At 43.8% G+C, this 12,595-nt stretch overlaps 2 protein-coding genes across 3 annotated transcripts in view; one reads left to right on the forward strand and one right to left on the reverse strand.

Moving 5' to 3' along the window:
* The window catches only part of GEMIN5 (gem nuclear organelle associated protein 5), a 19,481-nt gene extending 16,234 nt beyond the window's left edge, over positions 1-3,247 (forward strand). Inside the window, exons 26-28 of one of the 2 annotated variants that reach the window (XM_082771721.1) lie at positions 395-971; positions 1,417-1,513; positions 2,240-3,247. In XM_082771721.1, the coding sequence (XP_082627847.1) occupies positions 395-971; positions 1,417-1,513; positions 2,240-2,395 (830 nt within the window). In that variant the 3' untranslated portion in view covers positions 2,396-3,247. The remainder of the gene's footprint in view (positions 1-394; positions 972-1,416; positions 1,514-2,239) is intronic. The other variant, XM_082771720.1, reaches the window with a different exon arrangement.
* Positions 3,248-4,222: 975 nt separating this feature from the next.
* On the reverse strand, positions 4,223-9,990 carry CNOT8 (CCR4-NOT transcription complex subunit 8). Its single transcript, XM_082771722.1, has 7 exons — positions 9,846-9,990; positions 9,146-9,347; positions 7,716-7,909; positions 6,848-7,009; positions 6,483-6,627; positions 5,736-5,846; positions 4,223-5,413 (listed from the first exon to the last, which is right to left on the reverse strand). The coding sequence occupies exons 2-7, from the start codon at positions 9,260-9,262 to the stop codon at positions 5,264-5,266; spliced, it is 879 nt and encodes a 292-aa protein (XP_082627848.1). The 5' UTR covers positions 9,263-9,347; positions 9,846-9,990; the 3' UTR covers positions 4,223-5,263.
* Positions 9,991-12,595: the final 2,605 nt, after the last annotated feature.

Genomic DNA, 12,595 nt, shown 5'->3' on the forward strand with positions numbered 1-12,595 from the left:
TACACCTCCTGGCACTGACAAACAAGGGGACCTTCAGAGCTATGTGCCCATTTTTATTACTAGGCATAGTATCAGGAGTAAAATATTCCTATATATAAAGAAACCTGTGACTTTCGGAAGTGCACAGCTCTTTTAATTGTCTATGGAATCAGGATGATTCAAGGCCTCTGAAAATTCCTGACTGGAAGGAAGCTCAGCAACGTCACTCAGCGTTGGTGATGTTAGAAATCCAGCACACTCTGATCTGTAAGGGAGATGGGCACACTGGAAAGCTGTGTTCCTCTCATAGTTACAAATCATCTGGACCGTTCTTCTCTTTCTCCTCCAGAGCATGTCATGCATTTATCCTGCAGCTCTTGATCTATTTGTAATCCTTTTTTTTGGTCATTACTAGGCTGTGAGAACCTGAGAGACAAACTGGACAGCACAAATTCTCAAAGCATGGCTGCTTGCAGAAGTTTAGAGGGCTTCGCAGCTTACGGACTGCTGTATGACCTGTGGTGGAACCCACCCAAAGGTTCCACCGTCTTGCAAAAGACTGGTTTGGATCCTGTGCTGTGTCCCAGTGAGCAGCCAGCTCTTGAGCAGAGTTCCGTATCAGCTCCCTCCTCTCCTGAAGATACTCCTGATCAAACTGCAACTAAGATGGATGAAAATCTCAGCAGTACAACTGAATTTCAGAGATGTGAGCCAGAAAGTGACTCGAGAACTAGCTCAGTCGATTTGGTAGACAGACAGTCAAAACTGAATGGCTGCAAAGTGCTTCTTTCAGAAGCGACCGCTGCTTTACAGAACACGCAGAGAGATATAGCTGAGGTCCAGCAGATTTTAGCAGACATGATACACCAGCATCAGCAGCAGAGGAACAATCTCCAGGAAAGCACAAATGGAAGCATCCAGGAAGGCAACGTGCCGCAGAGTTCAGAGAATGAATCAGATAAACCAAGCTCTGACAAGAGCCAGATAAACGGGTAAGCTTTCAGAACATGAACAAAGGGTTTGAAAGGTGTTGCTTTTTTTTGTTTGTGCAGCGGGTTTCTTGTTTAGCTCAGATGCCCTCTGATCTCAAGCTCATTGCCCAGGGACACTAACATACTACTGCTCAGAAGTTTTGCATATCCCAGGGGCACCACCACATACATGAATTTAACACAGCTCAACAACTTTCTGATGCACAGGCTGTGTTGATACAGTGAGTAAGCAGGGCAACTTGAAAAGGGGAGGATAATGAAAAGGACAAACCATGATCTAACAGTGCTGTCTCTTTGCTGAACAATTATTTGGGACTTCAGCAAGAAAGAAGGGTGTGCGTAACGCTTGTCTAACCCTCCTGTGCTCTGACTACAGTAGGGAGGCTATGTGGTCATTTAAGCCAAACAGTAATTCATTACATTACACCTGCTCTTTTCTTGACAGTAAAGATGAAGCAAAGGAAACGATTACCCTCCCTGAGCTAACGAAGCGACTTCTAGAAGCAAAGCAGAAACTAGCAGAATTTCCAGACAGTTTAAAGGTAAGTTTTCAGAAGAAGTAGTATGGTTCTGAAAGAAGACAGTCTTCTCATAAGGGCAGTCTCATCATATAATCCTCCCCCCCTTTTTTTAACATAAGGTAAGGAGCAGTGACTTCGTGCCATGGTTGCACTCCAGATTTGTAAGATAAAGGTGTCTTACTCTGCTGTCTTGGTGCTAGCAGTGTAAATACAGGCTGGCTCACATACATGAGCAGGATCATCCTCCTTTTCACTGAATTGATGCTACGGCAGCTTTGAGAGTTAACAGGTCTCCATGCTGGTGGAGAATGCAGATAAAGCTTCTCAATGGGATATCCTGACTGAAACTTTCTGATGTCTTTTAAAAGTAATCCCTTGATACTTACTATGTTTGCAAAAACAGGTTTGATAGTTGAGTTGTGAATGTCAAGTATAAAATGATCTGTACTGATCAGAAACTGATGTAACCACACCATGTGCTGCAAAATCATGTCTCCTAGTCTGCCTTGTCCCCTCTCTTCTCTAGTCTGTAAGATAACTAAAGGTAACCACAGTGATAGCACATGGGGCAACAAACTCGCTTAAACATGCTAATGTCCTAGAAGAACAGGAAAAAAAATCCATCTGACTCCTGACTGTCTCTTACAAGGCTACTGTAAAGCAGTTTTTAGAGCTGGCTGCTTGAATGTATTGAACTATTCCAACCGAAAGAGCAGACATCACTTTACCTTTTTCTTTTTCTTCCAGTTCTATCCCTTCCCTGATGTGCTGGAGTGTTGCCTTGTACTCCTTCACATCGGATCCCAGTGTTCTCCTGAACTCCGTGAACAGGCATTGGATCTCCTCCGGAAACACGGTAGTGCTAATGTTTACAAGAAGGCTGGTGGGAAATTCTTGACATGACGTTGTGAGACCAGGCACAGCTCCTTAGAGCTACCCTCAATTGCTTAACACCAATTAACACCGCCAAGGCTGTTCTTCCTTCAACCGAAGGTTTGTTTCTATGGATGTGGTTATTTATGACTACGGTTTTGGAAAAAAATACAAAAAAAATCAGGTTTATATACAGACACTCATGGTCATCGACTACTATTAAAGAGACTGTTAGAGAACTGAAAAGCAGTAGACTATGGCCTTGAAATGGTATAGAGGATTTTTGTATTATCTTTTTTTATTTGTTGGAAGTTAAGCCAAGGAAAGCTCTTGGAATTTATGTTTAAGATAAACAGTTTTGAGCAGCTATATCAGTCTTTCAGCAGAGGAAGAATAGGAGCCACCCTCCAGAAAAAAATAATGGTTCCTTTAAGTAGTCTGACCCTCCAACCAGTATTGTTCTTAAGAGCATTGTGAATTTATTTTCCCTCCTCTAAATAAAGTCTTCTACAAGCAGGAATTGGTATTTAATTTGATGAATATAAATTGATGTCAATCAAGGGTGAGTGCATTTAAAAACAAGTCTTTTTGTTGTTTTAAGTACAGCATAAATTGAACATGCTAGATAGAGCGAGTATTGTGTGCTATGACTTAAACCGTGTGGAATGAAGCCAAGTATACAAGTTAAAAGGGAAGGCAAGAGTTGTTACAGTTGATTCCAGCATAACTGGCAAGAGATAAGGGACTTTTCCAGGTCAGGAAAAGCAGAAGTACCTGTTCCTGAAACTGTTTGTGCCTAAACTTTTTTTTCCCCCAACTATAGCAAGGGTAAAATAAGGTGCTAGTAAGTTCTGTAAAGGTGCTTTAACTTACGTGTCTAAAGCGATATCCCAGATTATGGAGTCTTGAACATGCAACATTTTGACCAGTCTTAGAGCCTACTTAAGGCTTCTCCCATCTTAACATAAAAACTAACTCTTCCTGACAAAGCAAGCCTGTGAAAGCCTTAGTGAATATAGCATCTTAGTAATTTCTAGAAGCAACTTAAGTACAGCAGAAAAAAAAGTCACAGTATAAGAGGACATAGATTTAGAAAGTTGGTAAGCACAAAGATTTCTCTTAAAAAAAATTACGATCAGGAACTGTTCTAGATTCACGTAGTCAGAACACAGACTTGACACTGATACATTTCCTGCTTCAAGGCAAGTACAGCATCAAAACAGTTCAAATAGCAGTAGATAAAAGTAAGGGGTTATACAAAAAAAAAGATTAATCCACCTGCAGAATAAGCTGGTGATTAAAATTTGCTTAAATTCTCTCTACCATGCACTTAAAAACCAGGAGGGGGAGCTACTGCTTAACCAAACAGCTCTCCTATTAAGCAAAACAAGTAGTCGAGATGAAGCAGTAGAACTTCACAGGAACAAAATGGATTTGTCACTTCAAGTGGCTAAGCTGTGCTGAAATAGGCCATAATACTGCTTCCTGTGCTGACAGAAGAGTAAAAAGGGAATGAGTACATTTAAACTCAAAATTACTGTATAGTAGCTGACAAAAGTTAAAAGCTGATTTTATTAAGAACTACTGCAGTAGCATATCATAAAGAGTCAAAGAAGGAAGAAACTTGAGCATCTTCCCTCTTTAGGATGCAGGTAGCACTAATTCAGCTTACAAATCCTCAATTCTGAGGAATTTTAGTACTTGATGGAAAATCCAAAACAAAGCCTGTTTTAAAAAAATTTATTTTACAAAAGTTAAAAACAAGTACTATTTACAAGCATTTTAAATACCAGCTCTAAACCGTCACTCCTAAGTAAGAGTTAAGCTTGTTTAAAATGCATTTTACGTTTATCATGTTCAAAAGATTTTTTAAAAAAAAGAAATGCCATTACAGAGCTGTTGGGGAAGAAAAAACTATTATAGAATGGCTTGCGTTTTAAAAGTCAGAATCCCATACTCTTCTTCCATCCTCTAGCTGCTTTTCAGCTGTTTATAATGAAAAGGAAGGAAACTACTTTGTCACTTGTTAAGCATATAGTAAAACTGGGGACTGGAGGAGTAGGGGAGAAGAGGGACAAGTGTTTACCCACGTGCTGAACTAGCTGTGGTAGAACAAGAATAAAATTTGTAGGTCTAGCTGATGAAGACTGAAGTCATAATATTGGTCCTGTCAAGAGGTCCTCGAGCAAAGGTTAACTTAATCTACTTCCAGAACAGTTTATTAATGCCTGTAAGAACTAAGCCAAAGCCCAGCATGAGTCAAACCTGTACCATACAGAATTAGAAACTATGGAGCAGATCAAATCAATTCCAGTAATATCCATCCCCAGTGTTGTTAAAGCAAATCTCTGAATAGTTTTAGCTGCAAGGATCATTTTTAATGTTATCCTTTCCGAAACCTCCGCAGTGATCAAAGGGAACAATTTCCACAGGCTATACAAAGATAAAAGAAGCGAACCATGAGGTGAAGCTGTGACCCTCACAACATGCAGAAGTTTTAAAATAAGCTTTCTAAAGCACAACTTGCAAATTCATGTGCATGTCTGTGTCCGATTTCATTGGATTTCCAGACCCTTAGCTTTACTGGATATTCTACTCTGAAGTCCTCCTTGCAGATTCTGTACAGTATAAAGAGGGAAAAAAAAGAGGTATACACAGTAGTTGGTGTCTTTTGCCCTTCGTATTAAAAAGATAGCAAATCACAAATGCTGGCATTAGGAATTCAGTCAACTCTCTCCTTCTGGTTTTCAAATGAAGATGCAGCTCTTCATTCAGCAAAACTGAAGGTCTTCTGCAGACTGTGTACTTTAGATGCCCTTTGAAACACGCTTAGGGAAAATAGTTGAGGACAGCAGCTGCCAATACAGTAACCATGTCCTGCTGAGGGGTACCCACTTGTCATGGCTGCATGTTGTTGATAATAGCCAAAATACTCATTTTTTCTTGGGCTGAGTCCACATCTTCATTTTGTTTCTGAGCCACTCCTGTGCCAAGGCCATACAATCGCCCACAATACTTTGCATCATCGATTGTATCCTCAAAAAACAACTGCAGAGGGGAGGAAAAAAAAAAAAAGAGGCACAATTAAACAGTTCCTATTTCTTCCTAAACTGGAAAGCACCTAGCCTTAATCAAGGAGTTTGTCTGAAGTCAGCCACCTCTAGGATTCAGCTAGGGAAGTAAAATAAGGACTGGAAAGAAGCATGAACGGAAAAAGTGTGTGCCAATATCAACATTTCCTGTTACTGACATTTTGAAGTGTGCCAGCCACAAGGCTCAAACAAAAACCAAGAACGCCAACGACATCAATTGTACTGGCACTGGTGGATAGGGACTGGAAGAAGAACCAGAAAGAAGAATAACACACTACCTCCTTCATTCTGAAGAATGCCATTCCTGTGAGAAGAGAATCCGATCCTGCCTGGTGCTGTCGTCCAATTCGCTGCAAATCCAGCTGATCTGCCACCTCTTGAAGGCCGCCCTGCAGTGAAAACAGACCAGACTGTTTTGTACAAGCCCTGTCTTACCAAAATCGCCACACTTCTCCAAAACACAAATTTCCAGCAACACACATGCCAACTGTGAGTGAACTCAAATGGTGACAACCATTAAAGAATGTAAAAAACTCTGCCTAGATTTAGGTACCTTGCTTTCCTGCTGCAGATACTCGAGATGACTGTGGGTATATATTCAGAGATTACAAATGCTGCACCTTTCCCACCCTTTCCTGAAACAAGGCTGTGATTCAGTAGATAAATTACTTTCTACCCTCTGAGTGTCTACCAGATAATGAAGTCATGCAGGTCACACAAAACAAAATGCCCCACCTTGCATAGGAAAGAATAAAGGATACTGAATTACAGCTGTCCTCTGAAATTAGATACAGAAGGTTATGCAAAAGTCCCCTACATGATAAACATACTGGTATGCTTAAAACTGGGAAGGCAGCATCTGCTAGATACGAACTTAGCCTAGGTGTGTATGCATGGCTATTTGCTTTGATACGCACTCCAGTTTAGCGATGATACGCGTAGCAGTTCTGTCATTTGCCTTATTCCCCATTTGCAGCACTGCTATCTATCTATCCATCACTCGTTTGCTGGGGAGATACAAGTACCTTGAGGTTTTTGCAGCTCTTCATTAAGTACTTCACATCGTAGATAGATGGAAAGAAAAGGTTCAAGATATGGAAAAACTCGTGTTCCTCTTCTGGCAACCTGGAATCTGTCAACAGCTTCACCATGTAGCCAAAGTCATAACCACTGAAACCAAAAACATACAGGACCTAGATAAACAGGCAGCACCTGTACTCATCAGTACTAATACCACATTTTTCACAATAAAGTAGTTTTCAGTAGTTTGGAGTTTGCTTTCTAATATCCTATAGTTTTCAAACCTTAACATAATCTGATATTCATAAAACTCCAGGCAACATGGAAAAGCAGAAAACCCTCTGAGCATCACTGATCACCTCCAACCTACCTGTGAAACGACAGCCATTTCACACTGTCACTAAGGACGACCCCTGAAGTCATGAGCAACTCAGCAAAATGCAGGGTATCGATCCCTTCTTCTTCGTGCTTCTGGAACTGCAGCCCAGAGCTTGCGAGGAGGTCTATGGAATCCTGAGAGTACATATCTTCCCTGAAGGAGAAAAGCAGCTTTGCACTTAAAGTACTAACAGGTCAGCCCTTACAGAAAAATTCCCCACTCACTGCATTTTGAAAAACTGGAGTGACCATTAGGCTGTCTCTCCCTGTACCTGTGTCTCTAGACAATTCATATCACGTCACTTTCAATATCATCACTGCACCCTCCTAAATATGTAACAAGCTAATCTGCAATCTTAACTGGATTGCAGTTGAGATTTACACTCCCTTTAACAAGATTCATTCCCTTTAACAGATGTGACAATTCCACTGTTTTTTCTTTAGATGCCAGTTTATATTTTAGCATGGATCTGCAAAGAGAGAGATTTTCCTTTTTGCTGCAAACAGTATATCCATGTCTTTTTAGCAGAAAGAGATAGATTTAATTGTTTAAATGATTATATAATATATAGAGACAGGTAGATACAGAAAGCATACAAAGCTTAAGGCACACAGAATTACTGGGCACAGGCTATTTAACAAGGGAAAGGGTGTTAAGGACAGCATTTTAGCATGGCTTTGACTTCCAGAAATATTGCAACTCCTGCCATGCCAAAATAGGGTCCCATAAAATCAGTATTAGCATCTGAATTGTTATTGCCCAGAACCAACCACTGATGACGAACATACAGGCTTCTGCATTTCCCAAAGACAAGCACCACTTCAGCAGCAGAGAGCAGACTACTCCCTAGAAGACTCACGTGAGGTTGAATTTGAAGTTAAACTGCCAGGTGTTGATCCCAGAAGGATATTCTCCTTTCTCATTTGTGAAAGTGAGGCCCAGCTGGATAATTTTCAGAAGGTCAACATTGCACCGAAGGAGCTGATACTGATAATCGATGGAGCTGCGGAATTCACCAATCGGCCTTACAACAACCCCCGGAAACTCCGTGTCCTGGGAAAGAAAAGCAAATCTTATTTCATCACTTGTTCCACTAGGACTATGTTCAATTCCACACTTGCAGGTCTCAAACGCTGCATTCTGTGACTTCTTTTATAAAAAACACTTTTTTAATCCTGTTTCATATTCTATTATGGATATTAAACTGTTACAAGTATTCTTTCATTTGCACCTACTATATGGAAACTGTTTTTTTTTTTTAGGCAGTGATTGTCTGCTATCTTTGCTGAAACCCAAACTTTTAGACTATTTTTACTCTGAGATTACATCACATAACTTCTACAGCATACACGAAAACTTTCATAAAGAACACAGTCCTGCATATCTTACAACATTTCTCTCTTGCCCAACATCTTTTTGTGTCCACTCCTACAACACAGCTAATAAAACAGGTGATGAACACTCTCAACGAAATGAAACAGAACAACAATTGAAGTGAAAGCTCATTTCCTATCAGTGTATGGCACCAAAAGATTCTATTTATTTGCACAAGTTTGTTCTACATTGGATTTTACAGACCCTGAAGGGGCATGTATTATAACACCACACTTTTATAACGGACTTGTCACATCTTTAAGTTCAGTATCCCCAGCCAAAGTTGGCATAACTTACAGTACATAACTAAGAATACGTATGTAACTGACCAGCTCCTGCCAAGTGAACAGAGGCTATTAAGAGCAGAGATTCCTCCCAACTGGAGGATATTCTGGTCTTTTTAAATAAAACTTCCTGGAACACACCATTCTATCTACAGCCAGAACATTTTTCTTCCACAAGAACCAACATCTGACCACACCAAGAAGACGCACTCCTGCTAACAAGCTGTCACTGGCAGGTTTCTTGTCCTACAGTTCTGCGTCAGTTTCCATAGCCAAAAGGGGAAGGAAATTCAAAGGACAAATAGGGCAGCAGAACACAAAAGACTTTGTACATCTGACCCATTCCACTTTCTGTTCCATAAACTAACACACACTGAATGACTAAATATTAAATTAATTCAGTTGTTTCAGGTGCTCTCCCTCTTCGCTGCCTATCAATCAATAGGAACAGAACACTGCACATGCACCACATTCTGGAAACGAACATAAACGGCTTTCTGGTTTTTCACCACTTCTAGCTTAGTTAGATCAGGAACAGGGCAAATCATTTCTTGCCCAAGAACCAGCTTATTCCCCCTCCCCACCCAAAATCCCTTCGCTGAGACAAATAGGTCAAGTATGAAACATTTACCATCGCGATGTAGCTGTAACTTAGCACGATCTCTCGAATCTTCCTCATCTCCTCTTCCAGGTTGTTTGCCCATACTTCACAGATAACCTGGCTGTTCTCTGCAGGGGCTGCTGGCATCTTGCAGCAACCAGGGCAAGTACAGCTGACAAGCTCCGATGGCAGGGCAGAGCTGCAAGCTGTGCGGTCTGATCAGTGTGCTGTGCTAAATAGGAAGAAGAAACGGTGTTTCACATGAAGATCTACGTGAAGGAAGGAGCGATCCGGCAGAGCAGCTCACGGCTCTGTTTGCACCTCCCGATAGCCCGCGTGAAGTTTATTAGAGGATTTGGGGGATTTTATGAGCCTGGAGACACGGCGAAGGAGAAGCTGAGGTAAAACCCGCGGGGCTCACAGGTAACAGCGCAGCTCCCGGAGCCCCTCACCCCAACCCACCCCGGGCTGAGGCACCCAGCAGGCCGCTGGGCGAGGCCCGGCCTCACCCTGAGGCAGAGCCGGGTCCCAACCGGGCCCTGCCGCCCCCACAGCCCGGTTACGGCCCCGGGAGCGCCTCGGGGCGGCCCCGCGCCACCGGCCCGGGCCCGGGGTGGGGTCCCGGGACAGGCCCGGGGGCGCTGCGGGGAGCTCGGGCAGGGCCGGGGGGGCTCCGAGGGGTCCCTGAGGCGCTCTGAGGGGTCCCGACCCCCCCTCCCCCCGCCGCTACCTGCCCGGAAGCCGGGGCCGGGCCTGTGGCGCCCCGCGCAGGCGCACTCGGGGCCTCCCGCCGGGGCTTTAAGGCGGGATTTCCGCCTCGCCCTGCCGCCGGGTCTCGCGAGAAGCGCTGGGGAAAGCTGAGGGGAGCGGGCGCGCGCGCGCCGCAACGTGCCCTGTGCCGCGCGCCCGCCGCGCGCGCCTCCAGGGGAGGGGAGTTGGGAGGGAGGAGCGCCGCGCGGGGAGCTGTGCGCATGCGCAAAGCCGCTGCCCTTGGGTTGAGGTGATGCCGCGATTCCTCCCCCTCAGGCTGGCGATGGACTCGCCCAAGCTCCGCGCTCTGTGAGCGCCGGGCGAGTCCAAAGGGTGCGGGCGGGGGGGGGGCAGAGGGGTGCGGGCCTTTGTCACCCGGCCCGGCCCTGCCCTGCCAGCGCCGCCTCGCCTCAGCGGTCTCTGTTCCGGCCCCGTGTGGCAGCACTCAGCTACTTCTGCCCCAGACACGTTATTTAAGTCCCATTAACACCAAAACTTCCCCAAAACAGCCCGACACGGCTTCTGGTGTCACGCAGGTGCCAGCACCGTTGCTTTGCGGTCTGATGGCAGATCCGTGATTGATCTGGAAGGTTCTCTGGTCACAGCGCTGCCATCGTATTGCCTCACCCTCAGGCTGCCAGCCTCCCCGGGCAGGGTTGCATCTGTTAAAAACAGATTACACTCGTCATAGTGCTGCAGAATTACTTCTGCCCACCATCGGGGTCAGCTGGAAGCCTTCACTGACTCAGCTGCCTGCTTACCAATCAGATAAATAAAAGTACCTGGAAAAAATACATAAATCTTGGTATCTCTCGCACTCCAGGCACAGTTCAGTCTCCCAGATTTAGCATTCATGCCTCAGCAGAAACATAGATGTAAAAGGAGAGGGTTTTTTCTGGACACTGCTCTCTATCAAGCGACCTTGATGCTGTCAGCATCTTCTGAGCTCTGTTTTGATGCCACGTTTATCTCTGTAGGCGATAGTTCCCATTTTGCCTCCTCAGCTCAGAACTTCACTCAGGTTGTGCAAGTCACGCAACATGCTAAATTGGCAGAAAGTTATCACCTTTAACAGAGAGAAGTTATTTTATGAAGTGTCTGATCAAAAAAAGCATTTCTACTAAGAGAAAATCAGATTTTGTGCATTCCTCAGAGCTGAGCCTTGGCAGGGATTGCATTAACTGGAGGGTTTCTGGTGACGGTACCAGTTTAGGGCCCAGGCTAACCAACAGAAGCAGCTTTCAGGTTACTGCTGACCTGCACTAGACCCAGACTTGCTGCAGCAGGTAAATTAAGTTTACATCCTTATGACTAATGCTCTAATCTGTCTGTTACTACTGGGCATAAATCTTTCAGATATAACCCGTGTCTGAATAGAACAGAGGTTAAAAAAGAACACTGAGGTCTGTGAAATTCACGGGCTTATCACAGTCTTTAGCATATTGGATGAACAGCCCTCCCAGTGCAAGATCAAGTCCAAAAAAAGGACGGGACAGCGTTCATTCTCCTGAGATGCCAATTCCCACTTCCTCCTCGGTACATGTGCAAATAGTTTGGAGGAATTGCGTTGCTCCCTGTTGAGTCTGCTGTCTACAGTAAATAACAATTAGTAGCAACAGCTGAGAACTAAAAAAACTCCCCACCAGGGAATTGATGCTATGAGTCAAGAGAAAGTGGCGATGAAAACAGCAAAGCTTCTAAATCTGAAATGAAACAGCAGCAAACGTGTACCATACTGATGACACACAGCACTGGTTGAGGGAGGGGGAGTTCAGGAATATTCCTTCAAGAAAAAGTTAATTGATAAAAATATAGATATAATGGTAGGTGCAAGAAGTCAGGCAGAGACAACAAGGCACCACCACTATTCGTGCTTGCAGATCTACTATTGTGCTATGCAGCATTAACTACTGCTAGCTTGAGATGTTGCTTACAACAGCATATATTGCTTCACACATGTATGGCCTTGCAAAGCTAACCGTGAGGGAGAGGAGATGGTCCTTGTCTTTCCTTGAGTGGAAAAATAAATCTGGTAATGTATGTCAAGTAACACCCTCACTTCTTCGGTTGGACTAGATGATCTTGGAGGTCTTTTCCGACCTTAATGATTCCGTGATTCTCAGAGTTTAGTTCATAATAGGACACTATATATTAGATAAGTAGTAGATTAGGGCCACATCTGCATAATAAAGACAAATACTACTGCAAATTACATCTTGCAATACTGTAATTACAGACTTTACGGTCTGTAAGCATATTTAAACACAACTGAGCCCAAGCACATTCTAACCTATTTGCGTCTCATCCTTACAGATAGAACCAGTACCTGCAACTGACTGAAGACACTATGCAGCAACTCATGGTGAAATCTGTAGTTAGGCCAACACAACGAAATCTTGGACTGCTGTTTTTGGCCATGATCCGCAGTAACCCTTATGCTTTTAACAAATACACCTTTGACTCATTCAGTTGCACTGGCATTAGCTATTTTGTGCTTAAAACATGAGTTAGGGCATTGCAAAAACTATTTATTTTTAAGGTGTATCTGCCTTCTTTATTCTCAGACACAGTCATTATCTCTTGGTGAAAAACCCTTACCTGCAGAGATGTATTCTGAATGCTGAACCGAGTGACAGCATGTGCAGGGAATGCTGCCAGTACTGCCAGTGACATGGCCCTGGCTTCACATGACTTGTCTGGGAGGGGACAGCCAACTCCTGCCTGGAAACA

Source organism: Aythya marila (genome assembly GCF_965140915.1).
Source record: "Aythya marila genome assembly, chromosome: 14".
NCBI lineage: Eukaryota > Metazoa > Chordata > Aves > Anseriformes > Anatidae > Aythya > Aythya marila.

Coding starts and splice junctions, on each gene's coding strand:
- CNOT8 (XM_082771722.1), bottom strand. CDS start 9,262: ATGCCAGCAGCCCCTGCAGAGAACAGCCAGGTTATCTGTGAAGTATGG. Junction 7,010..7,715: donor AACTTCAAATTCAACCTCAC/GTGAGTCTTCTA, acceptor TTTCTCCTTCAG/GGAAGATATGTACTCTCAGG. Junction 5,847..6,482: donor AGAGCTGCAAAAACCTCAAG/GTACTTGTATCT, acceptor TTTTCACTGCAG/GGCGGCCTTCAAGAGGTGGC.